Source organism: Saimiri boliviensis, chromosome 8 (assembly GCF_048565385.1).
Source record: "Saimiri boliviensis isolate mSaiBol1 chromosome 8, mSaiBol1.pri, whole genome shotgun sequence".
NCBI lineage: Eukaryota > Metazoa > Chordata > Mammalia > Primates > Cebidae > Saimiri > Saimiri boliviensis.
In genome coordinates, this window is record NC_133456.1 from 54,805,729 (window position 1) to 54,821,663 (window position 15,935).

Here is a 15,935-nt window from a genome sequence, read left to right on the forward strand (position 1 = left end):
GATTCCTAGGCAGAAAATCCGCCAGGAGCCGGCGCCGCGGTTCCAGCCGACTCCGTGAGTCGCAGCACGGGAGATCCCGGCGCCTTTTCAACAAGCGACCGGAACCCGGGGTCGTTCAACTTAAAAGAAAAGACTCTGAGTCAGGGAGCCAGGTGATCAGGCTCGGTTGGTCCCACCCCTCCACCCCCAACAACAACAAAAACAAAAACAGTAATTGGAAACCCTCTGGGTTGAGCCCTTCAAACCAAGCACAGCTGAACCTGGACGGTCCGGCTCCGTGGGGGAGGGGCTTCCGCCATTACTGAGACTCTCCACCGCTACGGAGGCAGGCTGCCGTTGCCGAGGCAACCCGCCGTTGCCGAGGCAACCTGCCACAACAGAGAGAGTCCGCCATAACAGAGGCGGGGCCACCATTGCCCAGACAGTTCTAACTACGCCCATATAAAAAGGACTACAGGGAAGAGCTCAGGGCAGCTGGGCGGAGCCCACAGCAGCTCAGCAAAGCCCCTGCGGGCAGGCAGAGGCTAGGCCTGCTGCTAGCTGGGCGGGTCCGACCTGAAAAAAAAAAATCAAAAAAGGCAGTAGTGCAACGGAAACTCATAAAGCTCCAACTCCCTGGGACAGAGACAGACAACAGGTGGATAAACCCACAAAAATGGGTAGAAACCAGCGTAAAAAGGATGAAAACTCCCGAAACCAGAACACCTCTCCTCCTAAAAGTGATCACAACTCCTCACCAGCAAGGGAACCAGACCGGATGGAGAAGGAGGGTGATGAAATGACAGAATCAGACTTCAGAAGATGGGTAGTAAGAAACTACAATGAGCTAAAAGAACATGTTCTAACCCATCGCAAAGAAAACAGGAACCTTGAAAAAAGATTGGACGAACTGCTGACGAGAATGGACAGCATAGAGAGGAGAATAAGTGAATTGATGGAGCTGAAAAACGCAACACGAGAACTTCGTGAAGCATGCACAAGCTTCAACAGCCGAATTGACCAAGCAGAAGAAAGGATATCAGAGGTCGAAGACCAACTCAATGAAATAAAAAGAGAAGGCAAGAACAGAGAAAAAAGCGCAAAAAGGAATGAACAAAATCTTCAAGAAATGTGGGACTATGTGAAAAGACCTAATCTACGTCTGATAGGTGTACCTGAATGTGATGAAGAGAATGAATCCAAGCTGGAAAATACTCTTCAGGATATTATCCAGGAAAACTTCCCCAACCTAGCAAGGCAGACCAATATTCAAATCCAGGAAATACAGAGAACACCACAGAGATATTCCTCAAGAAGAGCAACCCCAAGGCACATAATCGTCAGATTCACCAGGGTTGAAATGAAAGAGAAAATGCTAAGGGCAGCCAGAGAGAAAGGTCGGGTTACCCACAAAGGGAAGCCCATTAGACTCACAGCAGATCTCTCAGCAGAAACCCTACAAGCCAGAAGAGACTGGGGGCCAATATTCAACATCCTTAAAGAAAAGAACTTTCAACCCAGAATCTCCTATCCAGCCAAACTCAGCTTCATAAGTGAAGGAAAAATAAAATCCTTTGTGAACAAGCAAGCACTCAGAGATTTCATCACCACCAAACCTGCTCTACAAGAACTCCTGAAAGAGGCTCTACACATATAAAGGAACAACCAGTACCAGCCACTCCAAAAACACACCAAATGGTAAAAAAGCAGCAACACAATCAAGAATCTGCATCAACTAACCAACAAAACAGCCAGGTAGCATCAAAATGACAGCATCAAATTCACACATAACAATACTATCCCTAAATGTCAATGGACTAAATGCCCCAATCAAAAGACACAGACTGGCAAATTGGATAAAAAGCCAAAACCCATCAGTGTGCTGTATCCAGGAAACCCATCTTACATGCAAGGATACACAAAGGCTCAAAATAAAGGGATGGAGGAAGATCTACCAAGCAAATGGAGAGCAAAAAAAGGCAGGAGTTGCAATTCTCATCTCTGATAAAATAGACTTTAAAGCAACAAAGATCAAAAGAGACAAAGAAGGACATTACATAATGGTAAAAGGATCACTGCAACAAGAAGAGCTAACGATCCTAAATATATATGCACCCAATACAGGAGCACCCAGATACATAAGGCAAGTTCTTAATGACTTACAAAGAGACTTAGACTCCCACACAATAATAGTGGGAGACTTTAACACCCCATTGTCAATATTAGACAGATCAACCAGACAGAAAATCAACAAGGATATCCAGGACCTGAACACAGACCTGGAACGAGCAAACCTAATAGACATTTACAGAACTCTCCACCCCAAATCCACAGAATATACATTCTTCTCAGCACCACATCACACCTACTCTAAAATTGACCACATAATTGGCAATAAATCACTCCTCAGCAAATGCAAAAGAACAGAAATCATAACAAACAGTCTCTCAGACCACAGTGCAATCGAGTTAGAACTCAGAATGCAGAAACTAACTCAGAACCGCACAGCTTCATGGAAACTGAACAACTTGCTCTTGAATGTTGACTGGATAAACAATGAAATGAAGGCAGAAATAAAGATGTTCTTCGAAACCAATGAGAACGAAGACACAACATACCAGAATCTCTGGGACACATTTAAAGCAGTCTCTAGAGGAAAATATATAGCAATGAGTGCCCACATGAGAAGAAAGGAGAGATCGAAAATTGACACCCTATCATCAAAATTGAAAGAGCTAGAGGAGCAAGATCAAAAAAACTCAAAACCTAGCAGAAGACAGGAAATAACTAAGATCAGAGCAGAACTGAAGGAAATAGAGACACAAAAAACTCTTCAAAAAATCAATAAATCCAGGAGCTGGTTTTTTGAAAAGATCAACAAAATAGACAGACCACTAGCCAGATTAATAAAAAAGAAAAGAGAGAATAACCAAATTGATGCAATAAAAAACGATAAAGGGGATATCACCACAGATTCCACAGAAATCCAAACCATCATCAGAGATTATTACAAACAACTCTATGCACATAAACTAGTAAACCTGGAAGAAATGGATAAATTCCTGGACACCTGCAACCTCCCAAGCCTAAACCTGGAAGAAGCCGAAACCCTGAATAGACCAATAACATGGTCTGAAGTCGAGGCAGCAATAAAGAGCCTACCACCCAAAAAAAGCCCAGGTCCAGATGGGTTCACAGCTGAATTCTACCAGACATACAAGGAGGAGCTGATACCATTCCTTCTGAAACTATTCCAGACAATCCAAAAAGAGGGAATCCTTCCCAAATCATTTTACGAGACAAACATCATCCTGATACCAAAACCCGGCAGAGACTCAACAAGAAAAGAAAATTTCAGGCCAATATCCATGATGAACATAGATGCAAAAATCTTCAATAAAATACTGGCAAACCGATTGCAACAGCATATCAAAAAGCTCATCCACCATGATCAAGTAGGATTCATCCCGGGGATGCAAGGCTGGTTCAACATACGCAAGTCCATAAACGTAATTCACCACATAAACAGAACCAAAGACAAAAACCACATGATTATCTCGATTGATGCAGAGAAGGCTTTTGACAAAATTCAACAACCCTTTATGCTAAAAACCCTCAATAAACTAGGTATTGACGGAACGTATCTCAAAACAATAAAAGCTATTTACGACAAACCAACAGCCAATATCATACTGAATGGGCAAAAACTGGAAGCATTCCCTTTGAAATCTGGCACTAGACAAGGATGCCCTCTCTCACCACTCCTATTCAATATAGTACTGGAAGTTCTAGCCAGAGCAATCAGGCAAGAAAAAGAAATAAAGGGTATCCAAATTGGAAAGGAGGAAATCAAATTGTCTCTATTTGCAGATGACATGATTGTATATCTGGAAGACCCCATCATCTCAGCCCAAAATCTCCTGAAACTGATAAACAACTTCAGCAAAGTCTCAGGATACAAAATCAACGTGCAAAAATCACAAGCATTCCTATACACCAGTAATAGACTTCAAGAGAGCCAAATCAAGAACGAACTGCCATTCACAATTGCTACAAAGAGAATAAAGTACCTAGGAATACAACTAACAAGGAACGTAAAGGACCTCTTCAAGGAGAACTACAAGCCATTGCTCAACGAAATAAGAGAGGATACAAACAGATGGAGAAACATTCCATGTTCATGGTTAGGAAGAATCAACATCGTGAAAATGGCCATACTGCCCAAAGTAATTTACAGATTCAACGCTATTCCCATCAAGCTACCAATGACCTTCTTCACAGAACTGGAAAAAAACACCTTAAACTTCATATGGAACCAAAAGAGAGCCCGCATAGCCAAGTCAATTCTAAGCAAAAAGAACAAAGCGGGAGGCATCACACTACCGGACTTCAAACTATACTACAAGGCTACAGTAATCAAAACAGCATGGTACTGGTACCAAAACAGAGATATAGACCAATGGAACAGAACAGAGGCCTCACAGGAAATACAACATACCCACAACCATCTGATCTTCGACAAACCTGACAAAAACAAGCAATGGGGAAAGGACTCCCTGTTTAATAAATGGTGTTGGGAAAACTGGCTAGCCATGTGCAGAAAGCAGAAACAGGACCCCTTCCTGACACCTTACACCAAAATTAACTCCAGATGGATTAAAGACTTAAACATCAGACCTAATACCATAAAAACCTTAGAAGAAAATCTAGGCAAAACCATTCAGGACATAGGTGTAGGCAAGGACTTCATGACCAAAACGCCAAAAGCAATGGCAACAAAAGCCAAAATAGACAAATGGGACCTAATCAAACTCCACAGCTTCTGCACGGCAAAAGAAACAGTCAGTAGAGTGAATCGGCAACCAACAGAATGGGAAAAAATTTTTGCAGTCTACCCATCTGACAAGGGGCTGATATCCAGAATTTACAAAGAACTAAAGCAGATCTACAAGAAAAAAACAAACAAGCCCATTCAAAAATGGGCAAAGGATATGAACAGATACTTTACAAAAGAAGACATACAGGAGGCCAACAAACATATGAAAAAATGCTCATCATCACTGGTCATCAGAGAAATGCAAATCAAAACCACATTGAGATACCATCTCACACCAGTTAGAATGGCGATCATTAAAAAATCGGGAAACAACAGATGCTGGAGAGGATGTGGAGAAATAGGAACACTTTTACACTGTTGGTGGGAATGTAAATTAATTCAACCATTGTGGAAGACAGTGTGGCGATTCCTCAAGGACTTAAAAATAGAAATCCCATTTGACCCAGCAATCCCATTACTGGGTATATATCCAAAGGATTATAAATCATTCTACTACAAGGACACGTGCACACGAATGTTCATTGCAGCACTGTTTACAATAGCAAAGACCTGGAACCAACCCAAATGCCCAACGATGATAGACTGGATAGGGAAAATGTGGTACATATACACCATGGAATATTATGCAGCCATCAAAAACGATGAGTTCACGTCCTTTATAGGGACATGGATGAACCTGGAAACCATCATTCTCAGCAAACTGACACAAGAGCAGAAAATCAAACACCGTATATTCTCGCTCATAGGCGGGTGTTGAACAATGAGAACACATGGACACAGGGAGGGGAGCACTACACACTGGGGTCTGTTGGGGGGAAATGGGGGAGGGGCGGGGGGTGGGGAGGTGGGAAGAGATAGCATGGGGAGAAATGACAGATACAGGTGAGGGGACGGAAGGCAGCAAAGCACACTGCCATGTGTGTACCTATGCAACAATCTTGCATGTTCATCACATGTACCCCAAAACCTAAAATGCAATAAAAAAAAAAAAAAAAAAAACTAAACCAAAGTAAAACATTAAAAAAAAAAAAAAGAAAAAAAAAAAAAAAAAAAAAGAAAATACCCAGTAAATTTTTTTATCATTATCATCATTATTGTCATCATCATTATTAGTGCAAAATGGCAACTTGGGATCAGATTACAGAGAACCTAAAATTGTTGTACTAAGAGAAAAGGTTTATTATTCAGAAGATAATAAAAAGCCATTCATTTTTCAGAAAAAAAAAAAAACAAAAAAAAAAAAACCTGTTCCCCTGAACTGCATGTTCAGTTAAAGGAAAAAAAGATCTTTGATTGTAAGATGTGTTAGGAATGGCCTGGTGTAAAAAACAGGACTGTCAGTTCCAATAGATGTTATATTCAGATCTTGACAGTGACCCTAAGCTGTGTTCTCCTCCTCTTATTATTCTCTAAAAGTTATACAGATATAGATAAAAAGAAGATGAGATTAGAAGTATAAGTGAACTCTCCCTATTAATTCAGACCTGATTGGCTATTTGGACTGTGGATGCTATGAAATGGGGGAAAATTCAGAAGAGTGTCCATTTCAGTGATAGAAATTGTAAGGGTGTGATAATAAAGCTGCTTCCATTTGTTGCATGCATATTTGGAGATCAAGATAGAGGCTAAAAGACTGAAGTGGCTGTGGCTGGTCAGGGTGATGGTAGGGTCATTCTTCAAGGGATTACATAAGTGACAGCAGACAGCTGTTCTACTTCTATGGAAACTCAGAGTGCTACTTAAATAGTACCCTGAACGCTTCTGCTTCTATATTAAGAAGGACTTAATTCCAAGAGTAGTGCTTCTCAGATGCAAGCCCAAGGGAGACATTTACTGTACTTTAAGAATGGCTCAAGTTAAAGCTGTGGAACCTAAAGATCAGGGGACCCGGAAAAGATTCTTTCCAAGCATGAGGGTTTTGCAACTTTTGATTTAATTAATTATGTTTGAAGAGTCTGGCTTATTTATGAGAGAAGAGCTTTGTAATTGTGACGCTGGGAGTCAAAACGTCTTTTCCAAATCTCATTCCAGAGCTTCTTGCCAGACACTCTGGTGCTGGATGATCTTCTGTAACACCCACAGGGGCACACTAGAAGATAACATCAACCAGACATGAAATCTGTAGTGAATTTGTTCAAATACTCCTGTGCTCAAACAAAAGGGCAAAGATAGGCACGTGGGTCTGTAAAAAGGGTAATCAGCTCCAGGAGGGCAGGCAACAATCCTTGAAAGCCGGGCAAAATCACCACCGAGTTACATGTGCTTGATCCAGTGCCACAGAGGTGTCCTGCATGCCACCTGGCACAGCAGTTAAATCCCTACCACTGGAATGCTCCTTTGTAAGCCCTCTCCAGATAAGAAGGAAAGAATGTAGTTAAGAACCTTATCGTTCAAAATACCTGTCCCCAGGGACCCGCCTGCCAGGATGCGCATTCCGGTTGCTGACAAGTCTGCATAGATGTTGGCTTGGTCTCAGGGTCACACATTCTATCGTTTAATCGATCTTCACCAAACTGACACCAGACCTGGCGGTGCTTATGCCCTTTTCCACAGGTGACCAAGCACTGTAATGAAAAGCAGATCGAGTCAGGGTCATTTCTGATCAATGTGTTGTGGTTTCTGGGGGATATTTATTGATGAGTAGGAACAGGTTTGTCCTTTTCCCACACCAATCCCTCTTCCATAGCAATTTGTAAATATACCAAGCTTCATTTTTCCTGTTGTTCGTTCATACATTCATTCATTCTATATTTATAGTCGCTGGGTCAGTTTCAAGCACAAAATAAACTCAACATAGCACCATGCTATGAAATTTAAAAAACAATATTCATGATTTTCTAGCATAGGAGTTAAATGTGGGGAACTATAAATCAGATCAACCTGGGTTTTAACCCTTATACAACCAGGTCACAAGATCAATTTTCTGATCTGTAAAATGAGAATTAGTGTCTACTGCAAAGGGTTGTGAAAACTAAATGAAACAAATCCAAGTTAAGCTCTGAGCATAATGTTCATTTAATAAATGTTAAAAATAATCATTTTATTCATACTTTTTGTAGAAAATTTGAAAACTACAGAAAAACATAGAAGAAAAAAATAATGATTCAAAATCTCATTACCCAAGGATAAGCATTATCGATATTTTGTTATTTTCTTTCCAGTCTTTTTTAGCAACTTTGGATTGTAGTGAATTTACAGTTTGATTTCCCTATCCCCGTTTTATCACCTATTGTTGCAAAGGTTTTTTACTTAGTTTGAAATGATACTTTAACTAGTATTAGCTATGGAAGTAAAATTTAAGCCCACTACTTCTTTTATCATTTTTAACCAAATACTAGAGATTTTTAAGCAAAGATAACTTGTTAATCTAGAACTAAAGCACTAGGTTTGTAGTTCATTTGTCCAGGAATCAGATACTGTTAATCAAATACACTGTTAATTGACTACCGTTTCAGAGCCTTTAATAGTATCCTCTTCAGATTCACATTTTATTTGATGGTGAAAATAAAATTGCACTCACAAGGATGGGATAAGAGCATGGATGTATGAGCTGTAGCAGGGAAACTTTTTCTTTTCCCATGTTCCTGACTTAGCCCATAAAAAAGGGCCAGACATGGTGGCTTACACCTGTAATCCCAGCACTTCAGGGGGCCTAGGTGGGAGGATTGTCTGAGCTCAGGGGTTCGCCACTAGCCTGGGCAACATGGTGAAACCCCGCCTCTACTAAAATACAAAAAATTAGCCAGGCACGGTGGTGTACGCCTGTAGTATCAGCTACTCGGGAGGCTGAGGCAGGAGAATTGCTTGAACCTGGGAGACGGAGAATGCAGTTAGTTGAGATCACACCATTGCACTCCAGCCTGGGCAACAGCAAGACTCCATCTCAAAAAAGAAAAAAAAAAAAAGGAGCTTCTGTTTTGTGTTTCTTATTTCTCTTCTTCCCTTTAAGGAAGGTGGAGTGAGTCCCTGCTTGATAAGAATCTCCTTGGGCTGTGTTAACCCTGGGCTGTGTTAATAGTGAGTGATAATACTATGCCATAAAAACAAGAAAGAGGCTACATCTTCTTTCTCTTGTTGTCCTTAGGGATCACTTGCACTAAGCACTGGAGGGTTTGTCTTGTGCTTCATAAAGTAAGAGATGAGAAAGGCATAAATCTGGTACTCAGTCTGGTCCATTTCTTTTTCCAGGTTTTTTTGTTTGTTTGTTTTTTACTTGCAGTTGGATGGGTAAGTCAGACAGGTCACTCCCTGGAGTCTAATTCTCTTATTTCAAAGTCAAGGAAATAGGAAACTAGATGTGAGCTAGTATAGCTTTATGATTAATAAATCCATTATTTCCTTTCAGTGACTTAGCTAGGGCTCAAAGAGAAGGGAAGGTGATGGACTGAAACTTCAAAATCACAATAGAAGCTACCAAAGTGAGTAATCCAGCTGGCCCAAAGTGCCTCTGAGGTCACTGGCAGACTAGTCACATCCAGTACTAGAGTCATAGTGCAGGCAGAGAACTGGAGCTGTTTTCTCAAGGGAGATAAAGGAGAAAGGGAGAGGTGGGAGAAAGGTGCCCAAGATTTAGCCTTAAACAGATAAGGAGCACCAGAACTAGAATATGAGAGATGACCTAGGGGAAACAATAGCCCTCCCATCTCACCTCTGACCAGTCTCCAGATTTCCACTGTGGACAAGGGAACTCATTGCACCTCTGAATGGTAACTTTCTCTTGATGCGTGCATTTGCTGTCATCCAGTACATCATTTCGGGTATTGACACAAATAGCCCTTCTCCTCTGGGTCCCACCATCACAGGTTTTAGAACACTGTAGGGGCAAAATATTAAATAAAACTGTTACTAAGTTTCTTATAAAGTATGCTCAAGATCCTGGCTATGTCATCTCTTCTAGCTCTTAAGAAATAAACACACAAGCTGGCCAATGCTAGTTGTTATTTTGGTGGAGATCTTTTCATGTTATGTTTGCTTATCAGGTTTAAAATTAAAGTCAATATTAGCTCATTGGCATGCAAAAATAAAATTGAAAATGGCTTGCGGAGTATGCAAAATAGATCAGTTGAGTTGTTCTACTTCTTCCAATTTACCGTATGTCATACCCATGTCAGACATTACAAATCAATTATGCTATTCTATTCTGCAAAGCTTGAATGGGGTCAGGCATTACAAGTCAATCATGGTCCTCTCTTCCACTAAGCCTAAATGAGGCTTACACACCTGCAAGGAGTCACCAACTAATCAAACAGCATCTGAGGAGACTCTTTGAGTGAAAGCCAACTTACTTCAGTCCAGGAAGAATAGCGCCAGCCGCCTGTGCTACATTCCCCTGAGCATTTTTCACGGTTGCTTGGTTTGGGATGACTGCTGCAAAAACTGTCATCAACCTTCTCGGTCTTCCCATCCAGCCTGCTATATTTGGCACAGTAGATGTCTAATGTGCGGTAACCCAAACCACACTGGGCACTACATTCACTCCTGCTGGCAACATGCCACCTATGCAAAAAAAAAATGGAGCAAAATCAACATTTCTGTTAAAACAAATATGCCTTATCTACAGTCAGCTAGTATTCATAGAAGAGTTGAGTTCTTTTCCCTTTCTTAACTTGAATATCATGAAGCCCAAAGCCACAGTCAGTTACTAAAATCTAATTTTAAACCAACATATCCATGTATTTTTCATGGCCGCCAATATACATGGAAGTCACGGAATGACAGCCAGAAGTCTTATCTTTGTGATGAATTTACCCAATACAGTCAATCTGAAATTCAAGCTATCAAAAGAAAAATAAATAAATAAAAACAAAACAAAACATTGAAACTCAACAGAGCAAATAAAGCAATTTTATATTTCAAAGGTTCATGCAATCCAGTACTTCATTTGGCTTTTCCCAACAGAAAACTGTTCTTGGAATCTCACCCTAAGATTCTTCCTTTATGTGGGTCTATACTAGAAGGTGTTCAATGAACATTCCATGAACTAATTAAAGAATGGATAATTTGGACTACAATTGTGAATTTCAAGTATATTATAATCTGTGTACATTATTATCTATAAATAAAGCCTCTTAAATTCCTTGAAGACATGGACTATATTTTACACAATTCAATTATATCCTTTAAAATTAGATTTGAACCTATAAATCTCTGTCACCTTTGTATCCATAGTACCTATAACGAGATTTTGGGGGGACACAGTGGGTTTTCAGTATGTGCTGGCCGACTGTCTAGTTCTTTTAATGCCCCAGGAATATGATCAGCAGTGCTTAAATTAAAAAAGAAAACAAATAATGTACTTAAACTAAATATTCTAAATAAATGATCTTAAAATGTATTTTGTTGATTACATTTAGAAATCCAAAAAGGGTGATTTCTTTATACTCTTCATTGGATTTTACTCTTGACTGTTCACTCTCTACTGCTCAGAAATTGAGTGGTTTGCTGGTTACCAATGTCCTGAGACTACTTCCAGGCATACCTGTTTAGGGTAGAACTTGGGGTGGCGGGCGGGAAGAGTTCTGGCCACATGCTTGTCTTGGAATTTCTCGTGAATACCCAAAAGTAGGTCAGAGTTGACCATCTAGCAAGTAAAGTGGGCTATGGAGATTTTCCGATAGAGTGACACTGTATTTGGAGAATTTTGTTCTAACCTGGAACATGTTCAATGAGGAATTGTAAAATAATGCTTTATCTCATCCTGTCACAGTCTAGTAGGGCAAATGCTCACTTCCTTCAGGAAGTGTGGCAAAAATGTGGCCCAATTCAACAGAAAGCATCTGGAACTTTCATCTGCCCTTTGATTCTTGGCTACCTTCTCTTTGCCTTCGTCACCATTTCCTTGTGGAAAGGTTATTTTCCATCCTGGATGAAGCAGGAAGGTATCCTGCCTCCACAAGAAAACATGCCAGCAGCTTAGCATGGCAGAGTGGCTTGAGTGCCCCCAACAGTAACATCATCCCCAGAATCTGAGCAGAGAACCTTGAAGAGTCTATGGAAAAGGCATAGCATTGCCTTAGAAAAGTTCTCAAGATGCTACCCCTTGCTGGCTAGGCACGGTGGCTCACGCCTGTAATCCCAGCACTCTGGGAAGCCAAGGCAGGTGGATCACCTGAGATTAGGAGTTGGAGACCAGCCTCACCAACATGGAGAAACCCTGTCTCGACTAAAAATACAAAATTAGCCAGGTGTGGTGGTATGTGCCTGTAATCCCAGATACTCGGGAGGCTGAGGCAGGAGAACTGCTTGAACCCAGGAGCAGAGATTGTGGTGAGCTGAGATCGTGCCATTGTATTCCAGCCTGGGCAACAAGAGCAAAACTCCATCTCAAAAAAAAAAAAAAAAAAAAATGCTACCCCCTGCTCCGTAGTCTCTCTCTGGATGGTGGTCTTCACTTCAGTGTTTCAAATTCATTTAGTTCATTTCAAAGGACATAAAATAAAATTGCATTTTACTATAATATTTCAGAAAATCGTATTCCAATGGGTGTGAATAAGTAGAAACCGTTCTGATTCAACCAGTGGAGAAAAGACAAGTAAGGGGCTCCAAGCAAGGAAGAGAACAGGGATGGGGCAGAAGGCTCATGGGAATTCTTTCTTTTCACAAAGGAAGAGAAGCTACACAGAAGAGAATCCGTAAGTAGCACTCATCATCATAACTGAATTAAGAATAAAAACAGCTCTCTCCTAAGGCTTAAGCATAGGATCTAGGTGCAGACAGACCACATTTATATCTTTGTCACTCCACTAACTAGTTGTGTGAGCTTGGGGACTTTGCTTAAAGACTCTCAGCCTCTATTTTTCCTTATTTGTACAATGGTAATAATATATATGTCATAATGTTGTTTGAAGAATTCGTAGGGCATTAATTATATTAATAGGTTAATAGATAATGGGATAATGTAAGAACTATAAGTAAAATAATATTAATGGGATAATATATAACTGTTAAAAAATAGTTCTTAATAAATGGTTGACTCTATTACCATAACCATTACAGAGTACTGGGGAATATAGCGATAATTCAATATAAGGCTACTCTGAAAATGTCGCCATTCCCAATTTATTAAGTTTGTGCCTCAAGGCACCTATCCACCAATTCAATTTTTTTCTCAAACTTTAGTGATTAATTCATTTTGGCAGTTAGCTAATTGTTTTTTCCTGAGGACTTGAACTTTAATTTAATTCAATTGACTGAAACAATGGGTTTGTATGGACAGTATCTACAACAATATTACTGCCTAGTATAAATGTCTTTTAATGTCTTCTTGTTTTTTCTTTTTTTACAATGACTTTTGTCAATATATTTTGGCAAGCCAATTTCACTAGAGCAATGAGCTAGAAAGTCAGTGACATTGGGTAGAGACTAGAAAGATCCTGGACTTTGAAGTCAGAGCCTTCAGTCAGGACTGGCAAAGATATGACACTCTTACCAGAACTGCCTCTCTCACTCACGTGGCAGACTTTACTACTCAATCTCATAACTCCTCTATTTTCTCAGAGCCTCAAGAAGGCCTTGTAATCTGCACTAAAGTACTATAGGCAGCCAATATCCTTTGATAGGATTTGGCATTGTAATGTGAAGCCTTCAAAATGCGTTAAGTATTCACTTTTCTGCTTACAAATGGCAAGACCTTAACACATCACCATACACTCTCCACTGAATTTCCTTCTTAAAAGGAGGACAAAAGAGCAACACACCTTAACGGCAGTTAACTGTCATGCAGACTATACAATGCAAGCTGGACTACTTAAATTTCAATATGACACAGTCAACATTGTCGGCAAGTGGAAAGGCTTCAGAATGCTCTACCCACTCAGTATTTCCTGCCTCAGATTTTATACTTTTCTTAAATAAAGAATTGTTGGAATGCTCAGACATCTGTATATACATTTTCTTGTTTCTTCCATGACACTATGTTAGTACACTGCAACTTCCATGTGTGTAGGAGTTCTTCTACTGGATGGTATACACTCTAGGTAGATACAGAACCTTATAGGGTACTCTGAGGGATGAGGTTCTCCCCTTCTCTTTTGACTTTCAAAACAAAATTTTACATATAATGTGACTCAATCATAATGCTAATACCTGCCCAGCAAGTTGTGAGGATCAACTGAGAATGTTTTTTGGCAAGTGCCATATTCTATTAGCTCTTTTTAATTCTTAGGTGAACAAGAAATCTGCTCATGTATGTCCTGGATAATCATTTACAGAGGGACGGGGAAATTGATTAAAGCTTATTTCACTGAAACACAAGAAAGGGGAACTAAAGACCAGCATCCCCTCCTTCCACTTCTCCTGCTGGGACCTCCTGCAAGACTCTCACAATTCAGTGGTAAAGACCTTGAGGAAACAGTAGCCCACCTCAGGTCACAGTCCGTGCCACAGGGTTCAGTAATGGGTCCAGGCTGGGGCAGCCGATCACATCTTTGATCAGAAACAGTAAGCTGATCAGATTCCCTGGTGCAAACAGGTTTTCGTTTCCGCTCCCCTAAGCAGAGAGGAGAAAAAAAAAATTATTCAGAAAAAGTAATCTATTCCATAAACAATTTAGACCCTAGATTGGCAAACATTTTCTCTAAAGAGCTAGACAGTAAATATCTTCAGGGTGTATGATCTCTGTTACACTATTCAACCCTGATGTTACAGGGCAAAAGCAGTCACTTACAGGCAATAAATAAACAAAATCGACATGGCTGTGTTCCAATAAAACTTTATTTATAAAAGTAGGTAGGCCGTGTGCAGTGGCTCACACCTGTAATCTCAACACTTCGGGAGAGTGAGTTAGGTGGATCATCTGAGGTGAAATCCCTTCTCTACTAAAAATACAAAAACCAGCTGGGCATGGTGGCATGTGCCTGTACTCCCAGCTACTTGGGAGACTGAGGCATGAGAATCCTTTGAACCCGGGAGGCAGAGATTGCAGGGTGCTAGGATTGCACCAGTGCACTCCAGTTTGGGCAGCAGAGCGAGACTATCTCAAAAAAAAAAAAAAAAAAAAAGGAGAGAGAGAAAAAAGAAAGAGAGAAAAGAAAAAGAAAAAAAAAAAGGTAGCGGGCTGGATTTGGCCTACTAACTATGGTTTGCTGACTCCTAATTTAGACAAAAGAAAACAAAATAAACAACATATGATATGACTACTAAAACCATGCCTCTGGAAAATTACAATGGCAGAAGTGATTTCTGCTTGGTTTTACAAATGTGTACAAAAATCTCTTAGGGTGAAGAAACCTAAAATTTCCTGAAGCCCTTAAAAAGTTCATCTTCCCAGCCAAAAATGACAACCAGACACATTCAAAGAAAAGAGATTAGAAAATGTATGCAGATAGAAGGGTTTACAGTTTGCATACATTTGGCTGTTATTAAAAAAAAAAAAAAAAGATAAAAAACTTCTCTCACATCCCCAGAATGCAAATTCAAAGCAGATACCTTGGCAGGGTTTGCTGCATGCTTGCCATGGCCCGTGACTGTTCCAGTAAAACTGCTGAGGTTTATCTTCAATCGGAATATTGAAAGAATAGCGTACGTCAGGGTTGTATAACTTTCCCACCGACAAAACCTAGAACGTGTGGACACAACAGAAAGGTCATGTGTGGGCTTGGTGATGCCCAGCAGAAGAAAAGGGTGGTGGGCTCACAGTCAAGTTTTTACCTGAAGCAAAAGTTCTTGCTCAATGCGATCTGTTGCATTTATTCTTTCTACGACAGTCTCGGATCCGCTGTACTCTACCACAGCATTCCCAATGCGGATTTCCCTTTTGGCCATTGTGACAACGAAGTTTCCATTTAGCAAGAATTCACCTTTACTGCTTGATAAAGCTGTGGGTAAGGAAAGACAACAATACGCTGATCTTCTGCCAATGACTAGCTGTTTGAACTATGAAGTAACATCTGGATAGGTAGAGAGTCGCCGTGCACAGAATAGGAACTTTTGAGCCAGACAGGCATGGCTTCAAATCCCAGCTTTGCCACTTGCCAGCTGTGTGGCCTTGGGAATCATTTTCCATCCATCTCCATTTCTTTATCTCCAAAGTGGAGAAAAAAGCACCTACTCACTTGTGGTATCTGTGAAAAAATAAAATGTAACCTAGGTGTCCTAATAAAAACTTATGAAATTGGTTCCT

At 40.4% G+C, this 15,935-nt stretch overlaps 1 protein-coding gene across 4 annotated transcripts in view; it reads right to left on the reverse strand.

Annotated features, from left to right (window-relative positions):
- ADAMTS9 (ADAM metallopeptidase with thrombospondin type 1 motif 9) overlaps positions 1-15,935 on the reverse strand; it is a 207,846-nt gene that overhangs the window by 126,863 nt on the left and 65,048 nt on the right. For all 4 annotated transcript variants that reach the window (XM_074404499.1, XM_074404500.1, XM_010350914.3 and 1 more), the window contains 6 exons: positions 15,464-15,630; positions 15,242-15,371; positions 14,177-14,303; positions 10,102-10,312; positions 9,465-9,629; positions 7,216-7,380 (listed from right to left, as the gene is read on the reverse strand). In XM_074404499.1, coding sequence (XP_074260600.1) covers positions 7,216-7,380; positions 9,465-9,629; positions 10,102-10,312; positions 14,177-14,303; positions 15,242-15,371; positions 15,464-15,630 — 965 coding nt within the window. The remainder of the gene's footprint in view (positions 1-7,215; positions 7,381-9,464; positions 9,630-10,101; positions 10,313-14,176; positions 14,304-15,241; positions 15,372-15,463; positions 15,631-15,935) is intronic.